General features: G+C 34.8%; 5 protein-coding genes across 5 annotated transcripts; 1 reads left to right on the forward strand and 4 right to left on the reverse strand.

The window, feature by feature from the left end:
- Positions 1–2,632: 2,632 nt before the first annotated feature.
- LOC104699732 (BTB/POZ domain-containing protein POB1) lies at positions 2,633–5,645 on the reverse strand. Its single transcript, XM_010415077.3, has 6 exons — positions 4,904–5,645; positions 4,681–4,818; positions 4,465–4,586; positions 4,281–4,344; positions 3,749–4,028; positions 2,633–3,637 (listed from the first exon to the last, which is right to left on the reverse strand). The coding sequence occupies exons 1-6, from the start codon at positions 5,424–5,426 to the stop codon at positions 2,812–2,814; spliced, it is 1,953 nt and encodes a 650-aa protein (XP_010413379.2). The 5' UTR covers positions 5,427–5,645; the 3' UTR covers positions 2,633–2,811.
- Positions 5,646–6,882: 1,237 nt separating this feature from the next.
- LOC104699733 (F-box/kelch-repeat protein At3g61590) lies at positions 6,883–9,430 on the reverse strand. Its single transcript, XM_010415078.2, has 2 exons — positions 8,955–9,430; positions 6,883–8,377 (listed from the first exon to the last, which is right to left on the reverse strand). The coding sequence occupies exon 2, from the start codon at positions 8,363–8,365 to the stop codon at positions 7,112–7,114; it is 1,254 nt and encodes a 417-aa protein (XP_010413380.1). The 5' UTR covers positions 8,366–8,377; positions 8,955–9,430; the 3' UTR covers positions 6,883–7,111.
- Positions 9,431–14,194: 4,764 nt separating this feature from the next.
- Positions 14,195–14,554, forward strand: LOC147940706 (uncharacterized). Its single transcript, XM_087457313.1, has one exon. It carries the CDS (start codon positions 14,195–14,197, stop codon positions 14,552–14,554), a length of 360 nt encoding a protein of 119 aa, XP_087313439.1.
- A 3,231-nt stretch (positions 14,555–17,785) lies between these two features.
- LOC104699734 (delta(8)-fatty-acid desaturase 1) lies at positions 17,786–19,575 on the reverse strand. Its single transcript, XM_010415079.3, has one exon. It carries the CDS (start codon positions 19,284–19,286, stop codon positions 17,937–17,939), a length of 1,350 nt encoding a protein of 449 aa, XP_010413381.1. The 5' UTR covers positions 19,287–19,575; the 3' UTR covers positions 17,786–17,936.
- A 1,834-nt stretch (positions 19,576–21,409) lies between these two features.
- Positions 21,410–23,434, reverse strand: LOC104704153 (uncharacterized). The gene has a single exon (XM_010420285.2). The coding sequence runs from the start codon at positions 23,432–23,434 to the stop codon at positions 21,410–21,412; it is 2,025 nt and encodes a 674-aa protein (XP_010418587.2).
- Between the last annotated feature and the right edge of the window lie 475 nt (positions 23,435–23,909).

Consider the following 23,909-nt stretch of genomic DNA (forward strand, 5'->3'; position numbering starts at 1 on the left):
CTCTGACCACCTTTGTAGCCTTGTTCATCTTCTTTATCACAACTTTCCGTTGAAGTCAACCTTGTCATCTCTCTGTTCCTTGGATCCAGATCCCCTCACCAACTGTTTTGCTTGGCTGCAGTTGGACAAGAGCTCTGTGTTGACGCCGGATTTGTGTAAGTTTTTGCCAAGGCCCCGAGACCTAATCTCTGTTCCTCATAGATCCAGGTTTGTTCCGAAGCTTCCCTCGCTTTCCCGTAGCATATCCTTGTGTCGATTCATGGATTTAATTGTCCGAAGACTGCAATTAAAACATAATCAATCATTGATGCTTTGTTGTTGTGAAGTTGCATTGAGAACCTTGCCTTTAGAATTGCTTAGGATGCTTACTTCTGATTGTCAAAGATTGATGAGGACCGACATTATGACAAGTGTACCGGTTCCTCTTGGATCTAACCTCTCTGTTTCAGTTGCCCCCTGAATTAGCTCAAGTGTATCTCTGCATTAGCTGTGCTGAAACTAGAAGCTCTAGGAAGATCAGCATTATGAACTTCTCTTCAAGAAGAGAAGGTTACCGACACCTTCCCACTATTCTCCCCACCTCTTGCTTTGAAATGTTTCACCCTTTGTAACGCTACCTTGGTTAATTGAATGAAAGTAAGGCCTTGTTTGTCAAAAAAAATCTATATATAATAACAATCTGAAAAAATGCGACCAACAGTTGTGTTTTTTCAATTGTACATTTTGGATATTTTCCAAAAAGTCGTGATGGATTATTAAAACTTTATTTATGAAAAGTTACAACTGTTCACTGTATAGTTGTGATTATTGGAACATTCATATCTTTTGAAATCTATATATATTTGTTTGTTTGAACTGTTTTATTTTTTTTGCCATGACATAAAATCAATTAAAATTTCAATCTGAAAGGTTTATACATTTTTCTAAATTATTTTCGAGCATTCATTTTTTTAAAGTCAAGAAATTCTTTTAATTCTTGATTTAACAAAAGATTTTTGAAATGATGAATATAATAGCAATCTAAATAAATGCCGCCAAAAGTTGTGTTTTTTTATATTATATAATCCTTTTAAATTGTATGTTTTACAAAAAATTGCGATTGTTCATTGTAACAGTTTTTTTTGTAAAATTGCAACTGTTCATTGTAGAGTTGTGTTTATTCGAATATTCATATCTTTTAAAATTTATATATATTTGTATGTACAAAAAATAATATAAATTTTCAATCTAAACGGTTTTTACATCTTTCTAAATTAATTTGCAATGATGAATCTAATTTACAAATTTAGTTAATTTTAAATAGAAAAATTTAATGAAAATATATGTAGTGTTTTTTCCAAGAGTTAGATAGATTATATAGTGAGTTTTTGATTTTTTTTTCTGAGTAGCACGGGAGATAAATCTAGTTCCTAATAATTTAAAACTATAAATCAAAACTAGTCAAGATAAATAAGCTATCAAACGTAACGTGGCCACTAATAGTCAGTCATATTAGATTCTACACATGCTTTACCTTAGAATTAGAAAAAAAAAATTAAAATCGATATATAAAGTAGAATTAAACAATGATTAACAATCATGTTCTTTCTGAAAACAACATATTTTTAAATGTGATTGGCAAGTATAGATAATACATTTGATGGAGAAAATTTGTACTAGTTTTTAAGAATTTTGTTTTGTTTTCAACGTAGATTTACGATCATGTGAGAGATACTTTTAATAAAATTTAAAAGAAAAAATAAGATTAATCTGAATTTGACTTACTTTTGAATGAGGATGGAGATGAAGAAGAGAATTTGAAGAGGCAAATAATCTTCTCACGTCGTCGATCACAAACTTAATTAGTTTTTTTTTTTTTTTGGCAAACACAAACTTAATTAGTTTAAGAGTTATTTAATTTGGTTTGTCTGCAAAAAAACAAGTAAAATTTGGTTTTAGGTGAAAGAATCTCTTGTTTAGTAGTCTACAGATCAAACCACTGCGTTTTGTTGATTCATTAGAACGACATACAAGTGCTGTAAAAACCAAAATAACGACATACAGTGCTTCAAAAACCAGAACGAAGCGTTTTACATATCCGCAATACCAAACTCATCCAGTATTCAGTAAAGAAAGACTTCAAATTCACAAAAGAATATATACAAATAAAATTTTCCAGTGTTTCAGTAAACATTGTAAAGACAGTCTTTGGATACCAAAGGAAACAGCAATTGAGAACACAGAATGGATCGAAGATAAGTAAAACAAATTAGAAAAGAACACCAACTAAACCAAACACCAAAATCACATAAACATAAACCCCTGAACTTTTGATCCTCTGACCGATATCAACAGCTTTTTTATCAAGTTCCAAAGTTGCATCATCAAGAGCCAAAAGAAAGAAATAAAAATCATCACGATTCACGAACCTGGTGTGTCTGTAACTGATACAATGAAGCAGCGTATAGAGTTTTAGACTTTGATTATATTACATATTTATAACATTAATACTTATAAAAAAATATACGCAAAGTGTTGAATATAGAAACAGAACTTAGAGAAATGGAATATTTTCAAATTTTCATAAACAGAGGTTACGCCGACTATGAAGATGTTTACTTTTGAGTAGATGAAGCGTGAACAGAACAAGATCAACTCTGAAACGCATTTACATTCTTCTTAAACTTAACTTGTCGTGGGAACGTTGTTTGACCTTACATTTTTTATAAGCTTTTTTTAGTCTTCGTGAAGCCTTATAAAAGATATTAAAAACAAAAAAAAGACAGTTAGAGAGAGAGAGAGAGATTGTGGCATGAAGGAGGATACGGGTCACTAAGGATCTGTAGACCTTTTGATGGTAAGCTCGGCTCTGAGATGGAGAATGCCATTGATGAAGTATTGACTATCCTCTGCAATAAAAGACGTCCACGCTATCCCAAACAGGTTTCTGTAACCAACTGCTTTACCTCCTGTGAATGTGTAGTTCCCTTTGTATTTGCTTATGAAATCTTCTGCAGGCTTTGACCTCGCCGAGAATTCATAGTCCACTCCGAAACTCACTGACCCTTTCTCCTGCATCCCTAAGAACAGCCCGAAGCAGTGGAACGAGCTCTGTTGGTCCATGTTGCAGTGAGCTGAGAGGAAAAACCCTTGACCTCCTAAGTGAAAGGCCTGCGAATACACTCTACCCGATGGGAACAATCCTGCGCATTCTTCTCTTTTCAGGTCTAGGTAGACTACGCACTGCGGTCTAGGAAGCTCAAACTCCACGACTTTGACGGGTCTGTATTTGTACGCTCTCTCTATGAGGCGGCGGTTCAGGGAAGCGGATTCTTCCGCAGCTAGGCTACGTTGTCTGTGTGGGGCTTCTGCTTTGAAGAACAGAGCTTCTAAAACAAGCTTTGATGCTATTTCATGCTCAAAGTCACTGCAAGTCAGTACTTTTTTCAGCTTCCGGCATGTCATGAATGGGAAGCGGATGGAGAGTGCAAGGCGTGACCCCAGAACCTCTCTTCGCTCTTCCAAACAAGGGTATTGTGCTCTTGCCCACTTCAAGATAAAATCATAAACTGCATCCTCTGATGCAATTTGCAAATCATCGCTTGATAGAATTGCCTCAATTCCTGCTAAAGGTAGAGACATAACCTCCTCATGAAACCTGCAAAAAAAAATGTTCAACCATGACTTATAAGAATCGACTACACAATCTCGTGTGATTACAGTATAAATACATGGAAATGCAGTTATATGTAGTTTCAGGTGGTCTTACTTGGTAATATCCTTGTAGCGGGCAGCAAGGAACTGTTTTGCAGCATCAGTTAAAGGCTGAACAGCTTTGGCCATTAGAACACTAGAAGGAAGCTCGAGATAGAGCAACGCAGACTCAGGAGTCATAGGCATATTGCGGAGAAGTCTACTGCAGTACCTCATGCAAGAGGCAACTTCAAACTTATCAGCAGCCATCAGCACATCTAATAAGGCAGGTGCTGTGGTGACAGAGACCGCATTGCTATACATAAAGTTTAAAAGCTCCATCAAGGCAGCTTCCTCTGTTATACACACACAAAATAGGATATGTATGTAAATCAACAATAATGCTATGGATATCCAAATTACTTAAAAAATGAAAGCTTTAAATATAGTCACCAAAAAACCATATACAGTAGTATGTGGAACTAATACACAACGGAAGCACAAATGTAAACCTGTCTATAGTCTGGTAAAGTAATAATGCGTTCAGATATGGCGTACGAATCACAAAAGCCATATAGTCTGGTATAGCTTGTGTTGCAATGGCGTACCTGATGCATTAATTCTAAGGGTAACATGCCTTTGCTCAGATTCCCTCATTCCATTGGAAAACAACTAAAACGATATTCGAAAAGAGAAAAGAAAACAAATGGATTAGGAGTAAGATACATGACTACATGAGTGTAAAAGTATTATTATCAATGAAGAAGCTAGTGATATACAGTATATATATACCTTGTAAAAGAAAGGGCTTTTGGCAGCTAATATAGGAGAGCTAATATGAAGTTCTTTAACTCTTACAACAGTAGAACAATCCATTCCCCAGTTTGGCTCACTAGACGTTTCATCTTCATCACCTTTGAAACAAACAAAATCAAAAAAAAAAACTTGAAGCTCTTCCTTGTGAAGCTAAAAACTATATATTCAAAGGAGGATGTTCTCTGCTTATACCTGATAAAGCCTCTTGTTCTTCAACCATTGCCTCTCCTTCATCATCAAGATTGTCACCAACAGGACATCCATCCATGTCAGGTTGCTCATCCGTTAAAATCTGCTCCTCAGGACATGCCACAATGTCTGAAATGGTGACTGCAAATTCAACAAAATCAATAAAAAAAAACCCTAAACAAAGCAAAAGCCATAAGAAGAAATAAGGCAGGTACGTAGGACATACCACCACCACCAGCAGATTCCTTCTTGATGAAATCTTCTCTTCTTCTCTTGCGATGACGAGCCCAATCAGCGATACTCGTGCACCCTTCAACGTCTGACCTAGAATCAGAAGGGCCACCCATGATCTCGATCCGGAGCAAGCGATCAGAGAAGTTACTGTCATTAAAAGCGAATCCAAAATCGCCGTCGGAGGAAGAAGAGGAGCCATGTCCATGACGAGAGAAATCAGAATCCATCTGGGTTTTGGGATCGAACAGATCCGTGTTGTTTTCACTACCTCTCATCGAAAAAGACAACTCCTTTTCTTTTGCTTTGTGTGCTTCAGCCGGAGAGAAACTGATCGCAGAGCTTTTTTTTTGGAAAGAGAAAGCTGAACGAACGGCTTTCAGACGAAAGGCTACCAAGTGAGAGACCGACCGACCCAAGTGACCAACAAGACTACTACTACTACTTACTATTTCTTTCTTATCTTTGTAATAACCGGTTCCGATTCGGTTCGATCTCGTGAACCAATAATAAATCATCCGGTTTTCTCTCTTGACATTTGTCTGTGGTAGCTCTAGACTAGGAAATTAGAAACGTAAAATTAATAAGTTTGAATTTTATTCGTTTAGTTCCTAATTTTTTTGTCTACGAAAAATCCGTGTATATATTTCAAAATCTATTTTTACAACGTTGAAAATACAGGTTTATTAGTATATAACACAGTAGTATAGACTTTTCTAATTCTAAGGAATCGAGCTGTGTGTTTCGAAGTATTTCTTTGGAGAGAAGTCTAGTGGGCACTAATGTGTGGTCAATTTAGATGGTTGGTCCAACCCAACATGTTTTTCGATATATTTCAATTAGTACTATTTTTTAACATCACATCCACAGTTTAACTCGTTATAATGCTTGTTACTGTTTTGGAAGCCATCGTTGGTTTTAAAAATAAAAGAATTATTAAACAGCAATAAAACTAATCGTGCTTAATGGTGTGTCATAATCGTGTTTGTCTTCTATATTCCCTTTTTCGTGTTAGGTCTTAACTCTTAACTGATAATTAGAGACTAATTATCGTTTTTACATTGATGTGATAGCAATGACACACATCAAAAAAAAAAACTTGTAAGAATCCCATACATATCATATCATACCGTCCATTTTTTAACACGAGCTATTTATGAATCAACTAACGAGGGACAGTTTATATTCCATTTCAAAATATATATAGGCTATCAAACTTGTAAGAATCCCATACATATCATATCATACCGTCCATTTTTTAACACGAGCTATTTATGAATCAACTAACGAGGGACAGTTTATATTCCATTTCAAAATATATATAGGCTATCAAACTTGTAAGAATCCCATACATATCATATCATACCGTCCATTTTTTAACACGAGCTATTTATGAATCAACTAACGAGGGACAGTTTATATTCCATTTCAAAATATATATAGGCTATCAAACTTGTAAGAATCCCATACATATCATATCATACCGTCCATTTTTTAACACGAGCTATTTATGAATCAACTAACGAGGGACAGTTTATATTCCATTTCAAAATATATATAGGCTATCAAACTTGAAAACAAATGTGAGTCATGTGACCCCCTAAGAAAATTATAAAAATACGAATTATACATTATATAAAATAAAATAAAAACAATATAGATATAGCTGTTGTCCATTACCCGTAAACCTAACACTGCCAAACCTGACAAATCCCATCACGTAAAATAGGTCCCAATTTTTTAAAAAAAAATACAAGTACAAAAACATTTAAAACCAATTTACAGCTATAGTAGTAGTTCTTAAATTAACTGTAAAAATAAATTAAAAAAAGTACAAGATTCATGAATTTATCCTCGAGGAACAGCAACAAGACAACCTTCAGTTTCAGTATCCGACCGGCCGACCCATTTACTTGAGATATTGTGGGCCACACAATGTCACATAGCCAAGGAAGAGATTAAAAAAGGATTCGATTGATCAAATAAAAGTATCTGGGGCTCATTCATAAATCTTATAATCAATAGAGTACCAAATTGCAAATAAACAATACATTTTTTCCAATATAATTTTTAAAAAACATTACCGTCCGTATCATCTCTCATCAAAGCCGCCGGCGATTTTCTCTGTGCAAAAAACATTCCAGTAGAGAGATTAAAAAAAAAAAAAGGAACCCCAAGACGTTGTTCTCAATCGTTTGCAAAACTATGGAGCAATCTCGAGTCTTGGTTCGAAGCAAAACCCAGTAAAGAGCTGAAGAGGAAACTTCTTGGTAACAGGACATTTCTGAGACCATTTCCAATACTTGAGGTTCATGTCGAACGTGAGTAACGCTGGAGATCCATAGCTTTGAATGTAAACCATATCATCAGTACCACTACTCGCGAACACGTCGTCGAATTCACCAAATCCTTGGAAGAATCTTTGAGGCATTTTGGCCATCTCTACCCATTCTTTACCTTTCAAAACCCATATCCCAATTCCTTTTATAACCTCTGGTCGATCGTGTTTACCTATTCCTCCAACGATCACTAGCCTCTCTCTTAGATTCATCAGTCTCCCGCAGGTTAAAGAACACGGCATTGGTATGAAACTCCTCATCAAGATTCCTCCGCTTGAGGATGATCCGACTGAGGATACATTGGTAGCTATCAAGCCGTGGCGATGATCAGATCCTCCCGTGGAGTAGATCAAGAAGTATAGAACACCGTCGCAGATCACACTCTCGTTTCCTCCTCTCCATCCGGATAAGACATCAGTTACTGAAGTCGTCCAAGTCATTGTCTCTGAGCTGTAGAGATGAATAGAGAGGTCCCATTGGAAGAAGTTCCCTGGAACTTGCTTCGATTTCACTATCGAGACTAAGTAACTCCTCTGTGCGCGGTTCACCGCTTGGTTTGCTTGGCTTGCTCGGTTCACGCAAGTTGACATTGCGGTGTAATCTGTTGATCTGTGACCAGGAGGTTCGAGAAGTCTTCTCCATTGTTTGGTAATTGGATTAGAGACATAGATCTTGTTTCTGCAGTCGTTGTCCATGAAACAAACCAATCCACAAGAGGAAGCAACAAACCAGTTCGAGGTTTCGATACAAGGGAGGTCGAAACTGTACCATTTCCGGATAATGGGGTCATAAGCATAACCCGATGGATCATCAGTGGTAGTGAACATGAAGTACCAAGGCCTTTGAGGAACCGAGTTGTTGGAGAAATTCCATAAGAACCTTCGTGAAGACACAATCTCGTTCCATCTTTTGCAGACAGTGCCAGCTCTGAAGATGCTTGCAATGGGGAGAAACGAGAGGATCCGTTCTAGTAAATCATCGGGGAGAAGTGAATCCATTGAAAAGGTATCGACTTTGGTATCGTCGTCGCTCTGTTCAGAGTATGATGATTCAGCTTCAGGGACATATGTAATGTAGCTGTAGGGATAATTAGTCCAAGACGTTTCAGCTGCTTCCATTCTCAAAAGCCACTGAAACCACACAAATAATAAAAGCAATTTAAAACCTTTTGCTCACATCCAAATACATAAATCAAAAGACAAGACCTTTTGAACATGATTTGCTTTTAGGAGACATGCATAATAGCAAATCGAAAAATACAGAAGATGAAGAATTTCGAAAGATAAACAACAATACTAAATATTTAGACATAGTCAAAAGTACTGAAGCAATACATGTTTTCAGACAGAAAACCAAAAAGATTATTAAAAAAAAAGAGAGAAAAGGAGAAAACTTGTGTCATCCTTTCAACGTCAAGATTCGCGAGTGATGAGAGGATGAATACAAAATTTCGATATTTGTTAGGTATACAAAAAAATAAAATAAAAATTTACGTTTTTTTATTTATTTTTTATTTATTGGAAATGAAATTAGGCTAGACGGATACATCAATCGAATCGAATCGAACATCAGGTAACTAAATACCAATCACATAGTAGAAACAAACACGGAACTACAGATCAATGAACCCACTCACAAACAAAACAAAAAGCAAAGAAAGAGACAGTGAAATTAAACAGAAACTAATCTCGATTTCACTAAACACACCTTTGATTGAGGAGGTGTCTCTGAATCTTCCGAATTTTCGAGATTTAAACCGAAGAAAATGAGATTTGCGAGACGAAATGCGGGTTTCGTGGATCTCGGTTTCCAGAAAGATGAGATTTTTCTAGAAATAGAAGATGGAAACGAAATGGGTTTCTCTCGGTTTTGGATTTGCCAAACACGAGTAAGAATGAGGTTCACCAAAAACAGAACAGAGTGCGAGAGAGAGAGAGAGAGAGAGAGAGAGACTGCGATTGAGTAAAAAAAATCTGGTCTTTATAATGAGAGAAGAAGAAGGAGAAGAGACGTTTCTTGGTTCGATTGTTAAAATAGTGAATGAATGATAAAAGAAGATTTACAGACAGAGACGAAAGATAAACACAACCGGAAAGGGAAAGACAAAAGAAGAAGAGAGAGCAAGCGCGAGCAAAGAGAGAAGACAATACGTTTTTTTGCTCTCTCTTCTCTCTTTTAATTTTTATTTTTGAGGCCAAAAGGGTTTTAAATAGCTAAATTGATTACAGTGCAGGCGCGTGCCCGCGCGTGTTATTTAAATTATTATTTTTAAATAAGAAATAAAATATAGTATTAATTTTAGAACTATTTCTAAAAGAAAAAAGAATAGTTCATGGGAACTTACAGAAAAAACACAAAAACAATGAAAATTTCATAACACCAATAATAATGCTGTCTTACTCATCAACCAGCTTTTTATTTTCTATGCGGCGTTATTAACATTGTTATAGTGCTCCAAAAGTCTAAAGTAGAAAACAGCAAAGACCCGTATATTGTGTATGTATTTTACCTTAGACTAATACTCTAATCAATCTATCGGATTAGTGATCTAGGACGTTCAAAATACGATTAGCTGTAAATTATAGTAATAATAATAATAATAAAACTGTAAGAAATTTAGAGATGGCGACGGATATCAATACAATAGTAGAAATTAGTTTAATTTGTAGGATCTAAATTAGAAAATTACTACCAATAACCGTTGTGTAATGAGTAAAAACTATATATTAATTTAGTATCTACTCTGGCAACCAGAGGGGGTTAGCTGAAAATGACATACCACATGAGGTAACCTTTTTGTCTTTTTTTTTTGGTTATATATATATTTTTGAAAAAAAAGATTAATTCTTTGTAAAATGAATGAATAAATAAACAAATCAAAAAAAAAAAATTGAATTATTAATTCCATTAGTAATTATACTTTGCTTTTCAAACACTGAAAGGTCTATCTCTCTACTTTCCTTAGCCTAGACTTCTCGCAGTTTCTCAGTGGCCTGTCCTTTACCTAATACACTCACTCTACCAAAATAAAAACAAATTAAATCAGACACAAAAATTAATAAATATGTACAAATTATAAATTTAAAAAAAAATTTCCGCCATGTGCACTAACTAGATTTAACGTGTAAAGCTATGTATCGATCTCAGCTTCATACGCATTACTACTTTCTTTCTTCTTTCGATCATATGCCCTTACCCTTTATAGTTATGTAGCTACTCCGATATTTATATTCCATAGAATATTAGACATATGCGTTTAATTAGTGGCTAAGATCACATTGCTCGTTATATGCCAACTTTAACAAAATTGGATATGTTTTTGAGATCTGAGTTCAATTTTAATGAGCATGTTTCTAAGCCCATTACCAAAGATGATATATATAGTTCTTATGGCCGATTGATCATGTTTATATAAATGTTCGGTTGGTAAACATATATATATATTGGCAATTGTTTTTCAGCGTAAGCAAGTAGGACTTTTTGGAAAATTGTTTCGAACTGTTTTATTGTTAAACTGTGAATGTATGAACCTAATTTTTTTTATTATTATAGAATGTAGTTAAGGAGAAATGAAAGAAACGAGTGGAAATATCCAAAAGAATATACCATGCATATATAACCTTAATTTTTTTTGATAAATCCAAAAATCAAAGCATATACTTAATTATACTATGATGAGTATCCGCCCACTACACGAATTATCTTTTGGTGATATGAACAATTAAATATTCATTGTTAATATCATATAGTGTATTGAGTAGTCAAAAACGAAAGTACAAACCATTGTGATCAATATCTTGTGAGTGAAATTTAGATTAGTCACCACACATGATTGAATCTTCTTTTTTCTATGGCATTGTAGCAATAATAAAAATAAAAATAAAAAACATGTAGTAAATTTGACCAATTCTTAAGTCTCATGATATATTCTACCTCTTAGGACATCTCCAACCCCACTCTATTTTAGAGTCAAAACTCTATTATAGAGCAACATTTGCTCCAACCTTACTCTATATTTTATTCTAAAATAGAGAAAATAATAGGATTGCTCTATATATAGAATAATTCTATTCTCACATCTATTTTTTTACACTAACTCTATTTTCAACTCTAAAATAGAGTAATACATTGGAGGAAAACAATGCTCTATTTTAGAGGAAAAAAATAGAGATATACATTGGAGATGGTCTAAGAATCAAACACAAAATGACCAGTTTCTTCTTATTCTATAGTAAGATTACATTTAACAACACACATACCGGCCCTAGATACATTAAATTAAAATTTAGAAACAACACCACTCAAAGATAAGATCCTTAAGGTTCACCAGAGTGATAATGAACTTGCAATCGTGTGTATAGTTAAGCAGATATAGTCATCAAAAAAAGGTTTGCAGAGAAGGGAAACAACACAACAATGTTAAATTAAGAGAGAACTTTGATTTCTCTTGTTTGATATCGAATGAGAATGAATATAATCACTTACAAACTAACATTCAATAACATAGTATAGGTAAGCTACAAAAAATAACCAGTTACAACCAATATAAATTCGTTCATGCGTGGATATGGACTCTTGAGAAGCGTTAAAAGCCACAAGCTGTATCCATCAGCTATTTGGAACAATAAGCATACTAATCAGTTCCAATTAGACAATTTCTAGATGATGTTAAGATCGTCTTAACATCAGTACAAGACAATTTTCTTTCTTAAGGAAGTCCAGTCCTATGTTATTTTCAACACTCTAATCTATATTCTAAAGTCGAGTCTCGTTGGTGATTTCTTTAAAAGAGTAATCTCTGAATATGCTTGATCTTCAAGTTCTCCTTTCATTGTAGTTGACCTTCATCTTCCACTTCTTTGTTCACTACCAAAAAAGACAGCAAGGTGTGAGAGATATTATAAATGAGCAGTTACTACAAATATCAAAGTAAGGGAAAGCGAAAAGGGTCGAAGTAGCAGTTACTACGAAAATCAAGCAAAGAAAGACGAAAAGGGTCAGTCAAGCAACATAAAGAAACATGATAAGTTGATTTTAGTCATGGACACGTGGCACTCTCTCCATTGCTGATGTGGTAGAAGGATGGAGATAGTTGGCCAACTTTCATAATATAGATTTATACTATAGTAATGCACTGTCTTAAATATTATTGCTTTCGTTTCATAGTTAAAAGCATTGAAGATTCAAAATACTTCATTTTCATGAATATGGCACTTGTTTTTAAAATAATAATAATAATTGAACGTATACAAATTCCAAATTGCTATGTTGTTATAGGGATCGCGGATCTAATACGTATGCGTCACTATGTGAAATCCATTACGGCAAAAAAAAAGCGTATTCAGTGTAAATTAATAAATTCACAACAAGCATATGGAAGTATAATGTTTGTTTCGTTAAGCATATAACTGTATTGTAGATACAGTAGTAGTAAAGTGTAACTTTAATGACTTGCAAAACAAAAAACAAAAAAATCTACAAACATACATGTAAAGCATCTAACTTGTATATACTTCTTTTTTTTTTCTTTTATCAAACCCATAATAATCTTAGAGAGTAGAGGCAGTAGTCAAATCGTGTTTAGGTATATGAATCTATTCTATTAAAGCTGAAGTACTCACTAGACTCAAATTGGACCATGACTTTGTTTTGGTAGGTTTTTCATTAAAAATGATTAGAGAATCACTTAATTTAATCTAATTAACCTATAATTTCGATTTTGTCTAATGACCAATATACCCTTCAGTCGACCACTAAATATCCACCGGGTCGGTACGCGGATCCTGTATGACCCGGATACAGAAAAAATAAAATTCGCAGATCTGTTTGTACTCCATGTTTTTAATATTCGGATCCAGTTTTTGATTTGGTTCAAGAATAGTTATTTCTGTTACTAAACAGAGTTATTCGTCAGAGGCAAACACTCGGATTTCATTATCCTTTAAGGTATTGTAATTAAAACCATATATGTTAATTACCAAAAATTATGATAATTGCTTAATTACCGAGATTGATCTTAACAAATAATCTTTTAGTATAATCTTTTAAATGGAATATTTTGTGATTCAGTTGAAATATATGAAAACGAATATTCATCTTACCAAATCTTACTACATTACTTGATTTCCGAGATTATAATTTTTTTTAATCTTTTAGGATAAAGTTTGAAAAGGAATATTTATCTTTCAGTTGTAACGAATCAAGGAAGTCAATATATTTTGCGAATATTAGAAATATCAAATCTTAACTTCTAAGTGATAACATAAATCTCCCTAATTTGACTATAAATATATTAAGAGCTTCCTATTGAAATATTATACTAAAAGAACACATTTTAAATTCAATTAACAAAATGATGGCTCTCCCCCTTTCATACACTCCCTTGAAAAATCTGAAACCATACAAAAATGCTTGGCATATTCAAGTTAAAATTCATTATAGTTGGAGAATGAATACCGCTAAACTTGGTGAATCAATTGAACTGATTCTAGCTGACGAAACAGTATGCATTTTACTAATCCTTTACTAATCGATTAATATCAATTCATTCTAACTGCTTTTTTTTTTTTTTTTTTTTTTTTTTTTTTTGGGTGACAAAATAGGAGCTACTGTGAGAAAGGATCATATCAAGAAGTTTGAAGCTGATTTGGAACTTGGAAAATTATATCAACTTTTGGCTTGAATATTTGTACAGCCTATTTGCGTCCTTCTCTTTTAAAGTATAAGATCAGTATCAGATATGGTACCACAATTTTGATGTAATTGACCCTCAAGATAAACGTGCCCTCAAAAATAAGGTTTACTCACCAGATTTCCTTAATACCATTAAGATTTCGGGTATACCTTATCATCGGCTTCGTTTGAAAATAGGTTGTCCAATTATGTTGATGAGAAATATTGATCCGCATGGTGGTTTAATGAATGGTACAAGACTGCAGATCACCCAAATGGCGGACCATGTTTTACAAGCTCGGATTTTAACTGGTACGCGATTTGGTAAGATAGTTCTCATACCTAGGATGTTGATATCACCATCAGATGATAGGTTGCCTTTCAAAATGCGTCGAAGACAGTTCCCAGTCTCAGTTGCTTTTGCAATGACTATCAATAAGAGCCAAGGCCAATCTCTTGAAAATGTTGGGATATACTTGCCTAGACCCGTTTTCTCACATGGTCAGTTATATGTATCAATGTCAAGGGTTAAATCAAAGTCTGGATTGAAGATGTTGATAACAGATAGTGAGGGAAAACCTCAAACAAAGACAACCAATGTTGTTTTTAAAGAAGTTTTCCAAAATCTCCATTAGGAAAAGGAATGTTAATTACTTCCAAAAATTTTGGTATATCATAATTTTTTTTGAATAATATCTATACTAATAACTCTATATTTATTCTATTTTGGTCAACAGATTAAATACAATAAATGGTTGAAGGGGTTAAGGGAGGAGTATGATACCTCCATCAGTTTATAAGTCATGTCTAATGTTACTATTTTTATTTTTTTTCTTCTCTTATTGTTTACTTTGGATATTAAACATTCATAAACACAAATTATTATTATTATTATTGCTACAGCACGAGATTATATATTTTGTTGGTTACTTTTTTTGTAATTTATACTTTTGTAATGTAGTTTTTTATTTTGACTTATTTTCTTTGTTTAATAGTATAGATTTATATATTTGGGGTTATATAGTGTATAGATTTGTATATTTGTGTTTATTTGTATATTTGGGGTTATAGTTATCACTCCAAGATGTCCATAATCCAAGAAAAAGAAAAATTATCTGTCTGTGGCAAGAAAAAGGAAAATTAAAAAAACAAATTACTAAAAATAAATATAACCTCGTGCTGTAGCACGGGTTATCCCATAGTTAATAGTATGTATAAAGTATAAACAATAATCTATACTATAAAAGTTGGCAACTCTCTCCATTTGAGTGACACGTCTGCAGTGGAGAGAGTGCCACCTGTATATCATCATTAAAAGCAAACAAACCTAAAATAAAAAGAATATGAAACATCTTATGTCATATATATCCCAAAAACAGTTTCAATATTCACATAAGAGATTTAGAGAGGCTTAGAACATGTCCCAAGAAAGTACATGCATCACCAAAAGATAAAAGGGCATGATGAGTGAATCAAAGAGCCACTTCTTCCTCTTGGCGTAAACCATGAATGTATCATTTTAGGCATTACAATTTCGTCAATATTTTGAAGAGTTGTAGTAATAATCGAGATATTTCTTAATAATGTAGAAAAATTCATGAAAATTTGTCCCAAAAGAAATAAATTTTTATATATGATGAAGATTGGGGTTTTCTTCACTATCAAATAGAAGATAATTGAATTAAACTGTAGAATGTTAGTTAGAAAAATAGAGAGACAAAGAAGAAGGGGGTTTTCATATTCTCATATTTAGAAGTTGTCAAAAAGAAAATTAAATGAAATTATTATTACAAAAAAATTAAGAGTTATATTCAAAAAATAGAAGAGCTAACATAAAAGGAAACTGTCTATATTAATTATATCTATTAAAGAGTTAGCCAAGCTGCAATTCTTGATAAAAAAAAATATTAGTGTTTCATAGTATATAATTGAGAAGCTTAAGTATGAAGTTATCTAAATACTTACGCTACTTTTGAATGAATGTAAAATTTATTCAACCAAAAACCTCTTTGTTACAAAATATGCATATTTAGATCAAACTTTCATTTGAAATATTTCTTTAGAAGTTTTAAACAAGAATTATAGAATGTTTAAATCTCTCAAAATAAAGTTGTTCATCCATATATCTAATAATTCAATTACAAAATGAGAAAACCTATTTGAAGTATTAAAAAAAATCAATGTCAAAAATGTATTTTTTAAAATTTCAATAATTAAAAAAACCAAAAATAAATAAAAAAGAACAAATTACTAGTACAATTGTTTAAAAAACGGTAAGCTATAAGCTCGCGCATAGCGCGGATATTCATCTAGTTTTCTTAAAAGAACAAGATTACGATGTGAAGATTATTGGAAGATCTAGCAAGATCAATATGCACTAATCAATTTGGCCTATTTGGTGGTCCGTGTAAAAGATATGTAAAAAACACAGAAAATAATAAATAACAATATATAGAGAAGAAGATAGTGGCAAAAACTAATTTGTCACTTACGGTCCTTTGGTCTTTCACTCTTTCTGCCAAAGGTACCTTTGTGCACATTAAGTCACTTCTCACTTTTCATTCTTTACATTATGGAGCAAACATGCACACACAGTCACAAACATACAACTTCTATATAACTAATCATATGATAAACAATTTGTTTTTTTGAATTCTGAACGAATTTTAGATCCTATATGCAGAGACTTCATATTAAACTCACAGCTGTAAAGTATAAAATTGTTTTGCATATATTGTCTAACACGACAACGAAAACTAGTTTTATATTTTTGACCATGGCACATTCATATGTCTAATATACCAACATATGATATGAATTAGGTATTGTAACATAATCGTGGGTTTTAACCAAAATAAAACAAAAAAACATAATCGTGAGAAGTCCAAAATAAAATCAAAAAGAGAAATGATTGTTGAAGTGGACTAATTTTGCTGTTTTTGTGTGTGTTTTATGAAAAGTGGAGTAAACTTTAAAAGTCACACTAAGACATGATGATGTTCTCTTCTTCTGCTCCACATTTTGTTGCTTCCTTTTTTTTTTTACTGTTTCTCTACCACGTTTGCAGCTATTTTAAACTGTTCTCTCTCCCTCTCTCTTAGTTTTATAGATAAAGACTGGTCTGGTCTCTTTTTTTTTTCCCGAAACAAAAAAAGACTGGTCTGCTCTCTTTTATTAAAAAGATACTAACCACCAAACGTTTTCGAAGGCTTATCCGTTTAGCTCTCTTCCTCATTTGTAATCTACGAACCTGCCAATTCAAGATTTCACCACAGGATCACTGATTACTAGAGAAAATATTAAGCAACGAGCTCTGCCTCATAACCATTAATCTTTGGAAGATGCACTAGTTCAGAACACAACGCTTTCATCTCGTCTTACTCAGCTTAATTAATGTGTTCTTGTGATTGCAACATATGATCATTCCGAAAATATATGTGTGTATTCTTCTTTCGGACCATTAGAGGTTAGAGGTATCCATGTAGTCACGGGCTTTTAGGCCTGTAAAAAAAGTGGTGCATAACTAAGCCCATTGTTTGAATACCAAAAAAATATACAAGTTTTAAATAAACCTAAAAAGCCTACATCTTTGCAACGTTTCGTGGTTTCGAATCGAATCACACAAAATAATACAAAGACCGTTGATCTTTTAAAACCTTTATAGTAGTACTACTAGTATAAGGTACAAAAGGATATCAAATAGCATCCACACACGTAACGATGTAAACACGACAAAACATTGAAAAGGCCAAAAAGCCGCAAAACCACAAAGTCGCAGGCATCAAAAAGAGCCATGTGAGAGAAACTTACAAAAATTAATAAATAAATCATTATGATACGAAGAGTTTTTATCTAACAGTAAAAAAAAAAAAAATTAAATCTCGATTCAATTTCTCTTCAATCTAAAAGTAAAAACATCTCTTCCCCATAGTAAAACATAACGAAGTTCAAAGATTCAGAAAAGCATAATAATAATAAAACATATCAAATTAATCAAAGCTTTGATTAATTAAGAATTTAGCCATGGGTATTCAAAGCTTCCCAAACCAAGTTCTTAACCACAGGATTAGCCGCGTCTCTAGCTTGATAAGCTGCTTTCTTCAAAGTACTAATGGTCAACACATTCGCATCAAACCACGAGAGACTCCTGTACGGGAGATTATGCTTCTTGCAAAGCTCTTGAACCACCGGCGAAACTTTCCGGAGATGGCAACGAGGCATGCGAGGGAACAAATGATGCTCCAGCTGAAACTGCAACCCACCGTAGAACCAATCCATGTACGATCGACACGAGATGTCTATCGTTCCCGCCGCTTGTTTCTCGAACCAGTCGCTGCCTGTTGGTGGACCGACGTAGACATCAGCGGCGAAATGGTTAAGCGTGAACTGAATGTGCTGTAGCGCCGTGACGGCGAAGCTAGTGAATACGAAGAAGAATCTCTCCGGCCAGCTTGGTAGACACGAGACCAAGAGCGGGAACCAAGTCCAGAAGACTAAGATCCCGGCGAAGTTTAAAGCGCGATCTGGTACTTCACGTCTGGAGAAGAGTAAGAGGAACGTTTGAATGAAGAGATTGATCCTTCCGAAGCACATGACCGGATAATAAGTGAAGTGCTGGTAGCTGACCAAGAACCTCGCCACCGGATCGAAGGTGAGTTTCCGATCGTAGAAGCGTGAGGTCAATGAGGTGAAGAACTTGGTGGAGACGGCGAAGACAGGGATGTGCTGCAGATCTGGATCGTAATCGAGGCTGTTACAAGCGAGATGATGAGCATTGTGAGTCCATTTCCACCAAGCGATCGAGATTCCGGTGAGACAGTTACCGGAGAGAAGCTGAGCGAATCTGTTGTAAGATTTGTTGGACATGATCACGTAATGGCCAGAATCGTGGCCAATGTAAGCGCTCTGGATCCAGAGGAGACCGAGAAGCGCGGCGGCGATCTGGTGAGCGAAGACGGAAGAACAAGCCAAAACGCCGTAGAGAACACCGACGAACATGGCGGCGATGAAGGATAAAGTGTAGAGAGTGACGTGTCCTTTGTTATCGAAGAGACCGAGTTTACGAAACTCGGCGGCCATACGACGGTAATCGCGGGAGACTTGGGAGACCTCGAAGTCTTTGATGTGGTAACCGGTGAAGAGGTTGTCGAGATGGTGCCAAGCTGTACCGGGATGGAATGCGATGAAGGCGTCGGTTACGTCTTGGCCGACGAGGTTGAGGATGACGGTGTCGCCTCCGGGATGAGATTTAATCCAATCGGAAACGTTGTAGACTTTGCCTTGTATCGCGATCCATAGATCTCCAGATTTGTTGTGTTTTTTTAATTCTTCGTTTGTAATGTACTTTTTCTCCGTCTCTTTCGCCATTGATGACGAAACGAACGAAAACCTCTCTCGGAGATCCGATGAACAGAGGAGAGAGAGAGAGAGAGAGAGATGGTTTGATGAAATCAATCGACGAAAAAAAAGGTTCAAAAGGGTTTAGAGAAACACACACAACAAACTCTTTTTATTGGGGTGCCCAGAAACGGATCTGGGGAATCGGATTTTGAATCTCTCTCTCTCTCTCTTTCTTTCTCACACACAGCGCTTATCTCTTCGACTCTCTCTTATTATTATCCTCTCTCCTCCTCCTTATATTTTATTTTCATTACTGTTTTCTGATTTTTATTTGGAGAAGGAAAAAGTGACGTGGCTAAAAGCGTGCCGACGTAAGTCGTTCTCACGTGTGATGTGAGGACTTAATTTTTTTTGGGTGTAATTAAATGATTGAGGTTGATGTTAATTTTTGTTTTTTAGGTGTAAATTAATCAAAAATGGTAAGAGGGACAATTATTAGAAAATTAAAGAAATGGTTAGTTATGGTAATTTTAATTTAATAAAGGGAGGAGGAAACTTAGTGGTGTCCATGGAAATTTGAAAGACAGAGACCACGTGTTCGTTCTATTAGATATTTTTCTCTACGCTGTCATTGGTTGGTGCCCGTCAATTTCCTTTTTATTTTTTTTTCTTCCCCACCCAAACCCTCGAATAGGGGTGGGCATTTAAACCGAACCGAACCAACCAAACCGAACCAACCAAACCCAAACCAATCTAAACCAAATCTAATCTTACACTCCAACCATTCGGTTATGTTTCTTCCCAACCCAAATAGTTCGGTTCGGTTCGGTTTCAAACCGAACCGAACTAATAACCCAATCTATTTTTAAAATTAATTAATAATACTATTAAAAATATAAATATGTGATCTTACCCACGAACACTTGCATTTGGTTTATATTCTACTTTATTTTAACTTTCTAATAAAATTAACTAAATATAAATATAGATTTAATTATGGTTTATGTTAGGTATTTAATTTAAATTTTCTAGTTTTTCTAATTTATTTGATTAATTAACTATTATAAAACCATAATCAAATTTCATTTTGTTACATTAATTGATTTTTAAACCGAATTAAACCGAACCATACTAAAACCAAACCAAACTGAACCAAACATAAACCGACCCGAACACAAACCAGACCAAACTAACTTCGGTTGAGTTTGGTTAGATTTTACCAAAACCGAACAAACGAACCGAACCGAACCCAAACCGAACCCGAATTTAAACCGAAATGCCCACCCCTACCCAAAGACAAAATAAAATCTTAATATTGTTGTGGTCAATACAAAATCCTTCACCTTTTTAATAAAAGAGCAACAGAATAAAATTTGAATTTTTTTTTTACTATAAAATTACATGAATATCTTATTTTGTGCTGATATGAAAATATAAACTTTTAAGCTAAGGTTTACCCATATCATATATGGGTTTCATGTGGTTTGTAGCCGCAGTATATTAATGACTTTTTGGCATATTCCGTTTTTTTTTTTTTTTAATGTAGAAAAAAAGATTTGTTTCTTAATGATGCACTAGTAGTAGGCAGCAGCACCGTCCTTGTTGTCTAACTGCTTCTCCAATGACTTGGTCTCAAAGATACACAGCTGTTGTTCTCTTCCATATCTTTTTCTGATTTCTCGTTAACCCATCTCATCTCATCCCCCAGATATTTTCCCCTCTCATTCAGATCCCCTTTTTTTTTTTTTCATAATTCCAAGTTTCCAACCAACCAAACAATTAATTGTTTTGTTTTCAAATGCGATATTTTTATTTTATTCATGAAAGGACAGGAAAAGTCATATATACATAATTTTATACCCTTTTATTCGATTATAAAAAAAATACAAATTAAATAGTAAATGGGAGGGAACGTCCTCGACTAGAAATTAAAAGAAGACTTTTTGGTTTTTTTTGTTAACGAATATAAAAAGTCTTGGGAGACCAGTGCCCAGTGGGAAAGATGGGTTTATTCACTTTTATATAATAATAAATACTTCTTATCTTTTGTTTTCACTAAAAATCATAAAATCAATGGTATTCGGAGCGTACAAACGTCTGAAATTTGGCTCCCACATAATTTATACAGCGTGTCTATATAAAAAACACACCTAGATACTTAGCGAAGCTAGTTCCTCTGTAACCATTCTGTAATAAATTGTTCGTTGCTCACTGTACTTAATTTCAAAACAATTAAGAGAGCAGCAGTATACATCAGGCATGGCATCGTCCATGACTTTCAAGATGCTAGGAGATATACATCGTGACTTGCATTGGTTGCAAAATGGCCGAGACATACCATTGTTACGAAACGCCACCACAGTTTCTACCTTCTCATACTCCTTTATTGTTATTTCTTTTTTTGGTTCGATGGCTCTGAAATCTCCTAGCACACACTCAATATGCAAAGTTAGCCCACAATCTTTACACGTGTAAAACCATGTTTTTGGATTTGTTTCTTTCTCACAAATATCACACCAATATCTGCATCCACTTCCATCTTGATCACCATAACTTAGTGAAAGAAAATGATCGTCGACTCTATGCTTTACTTCATATGGTAATAGCGCACACTTGAAGTCCAAGACGTATCCACAATTTTCTTCAACGCATCTGAGCACATGATGTGCTTCTTTGCTGCAAGCACTGCAAACTCCTCGTGGTGATGTGTAAAATAAGGGATGAGGATGACTTTGATGTACAAATGGCTCGGTAACTGAAGCACATCTCAAATCTATTCCAGGCCGAATTAAATCGCTACGATATCTGAAACCATTGGAACATAATCCACAAGCCTCACAATTAAAATAACCACTTATGCCGTTAAGATGATACGGGTTGTTACTTACCATATGCCGTTTTCGTCTAGGCATACTAGCGCACATCTCATGGAGCATGTAATCACAACTCATGCAACTGTAAAAAGGATGGTGATGATAGATAGGATAAGCGCATGCCTTGCAACTCCTCTCCTCAATAAAGGTACCAGACTTGTCGAGTCTTAGCTCATGACTTTCATGCAAGAAATGTTGTATTGTGTTTTCATCAATCACCTTGAATGGTTCGATATCTTCATCTTCTTCCGGTTCATCTTTCATCTCTATTCCATCCCATACATCCTCTCTAGTAGCGCATTTGGTATGGTACACGGAGTCGGGACACTTCTTACAAGAATAACCCCCGCAAGCCCAATCCACCTTCTTTTGACATACACGACATACTGAATTCACCACACCAATAAGAGAAGTGCGAGAAACGCGATGATCATGGCGATTTATGTTGATGACCCATGGGAATCCAGAGCAATCATTGTGGGCCGTGAAATTGCATGGGAGACATACATATGGGCTTCGATCTCCATAAAGACCGCAAGTGGTGCAAGTAAAAGAGATCATTTGGGGCATAAGTGTGAGTTTATGGTCATGGGTGTTTAAGTCGTGATGGTAGAGTGGTGGTGGGTTAAGAACACAATGCAAATCCAAGGTAAAGTTACATGTGGAGCAATGATAAAAGGCTTCATCAACAAGCTTCTTGCAACACAAGCGACATTTGTCATTGGTGTACGCAGGTGGTTCACCATTGAAGAGTTTTAGAGGGTGTAAAGAGTGGGAAGGATGGTTTACCTCCGCAGCATACTTTCCGCAGTTCACATGGAAAGTCAAACGACATTGAAGACATTTGTAGGGATGTCCATCACCATCTTTTCCGCAAGTAGCGCAGGTGAAGCAGCTCTGCCACATCTGTAGCTTGAGTTTATGGTTATGATTTTGAGGGACATCTACGACCTTCGGTGGTGGGTACTTGGCACAGTCCAAATGAACTTTTATACCGCAACGGAAACAACGATAATGTTTGATATCTTCCTTGAACTTCACTCCACACAAACCGCACCTTGAAAGGAATTTCAAATAACTTGTTCCAAAAGTCAAAGTGCTGCCACACGTGTGAGAAGGGTAGTTGATCTCTCTAGGGGGATTGCTGCATCTCTTGTGAGCGAAAAAATCACATTGGCTGCAGTAGTAGCCATCACTTATAGATTGGAATTTGATTCCGCAGCAGTCACCCATCCGCAAAACTTTCAAAGGCGTCATCAAATGATCAGGGTGAATGGGTAGTTCCACTTCCATAATGTCCATTGCGTAGATTATTATTACAAGGAGCAAAGGTGAGAAAGCGTGCAAAACATAAAAAGAAAGAAAGAAGCTAGAATTCTACTTTCAATATGTATGTAATATGTTTTCTCTCTCTCAATTTTTTGGATTTTATTTCTCGTACTTCACGTAATGAAGATAAGTATTAGCTAGATGACAATAACAATATATATACCCTTCTGTATCCGAATCTAAAGAGGGATGGTCTTTTATATATATACATTCGTTGAACAAAAAGCAATAATATTGTGTTTTTAATTAATACTAGTTTTAAAGATCAACTGTATCTATTAAAAATAAAATTTAGATCATCTAAACACAGCTAACCAAGCATCCACCAATTTTATACTAGTTCTAATGCTAGCGAAGCACGATTACATGGCCAAAAGTATTTCTTAACAGGGGTTTAATTTAAATTGTCAACTAATAGCTGTTGCGTTATTGTCATCTAAATAACAAA

Source organism: Camelina sativa, chromosome 7, assembly GCF_030686135.1.
Source record: "Camelina sativa cultivar CO46 ecotype springtype chromosome 7, ASM3068613v1".
Taxonomy (NCBI): domain Eukaryota; kingdom Viridiplantae; phylum Streptophyta; class Magnoliopsida; order Brassicales; family Brassicaceae; genus Camelina; species Camelina sativa.

Coding starts and splice junctions, on each gene's coding strand:
- LOC104699732 (XM_010415077.3), bottom strand. CDS start 5,426: ATGATTTATTATTGGTTCACGAGATCGAACCGAATCGGAACCGGTTAT. Junction 4,587..4,680: donor AGAACAAGAGGCTTTATCAG/GTATAAGCAGAG, acceptor TTTGTTTCAAAG/GTGATGAAGATGAAACGTCT. Junction 4,345..4,464: donor AAAGCCCTTTCTTTTACAAG/GTATATATATAC, acceptor ATATCGTTTTAG/TTGTTTTCCAATGGAATGAG.
- LOC104699733 (XM_010415078.2), bottom strand. CDS start 8,365: ATGGAAGCAGCTGAAACGTCTTGGACTAATTATCCCTACAGCTACATT.
- LOC147940706 (XM_087457313.1), top strand. CDS start 14,195: ATGGCGGACCATGTTTTACAAGCTCGGATTTTAACTGGTACGCGATTT.
- LOC104699734 (XM_010415079.3), bottom strand. CDS start 19,286: ATGGCGAAAGAGACGGAGAAAAAGTACATTACAAACGAAGAATTAAAA.
- LOC104704153 (XM_010420285.2), bottom strand. CDS start 23,434: ATGGACATTATGGAAGTGGAACTACCCATTCACCCTGATCATTTGATG.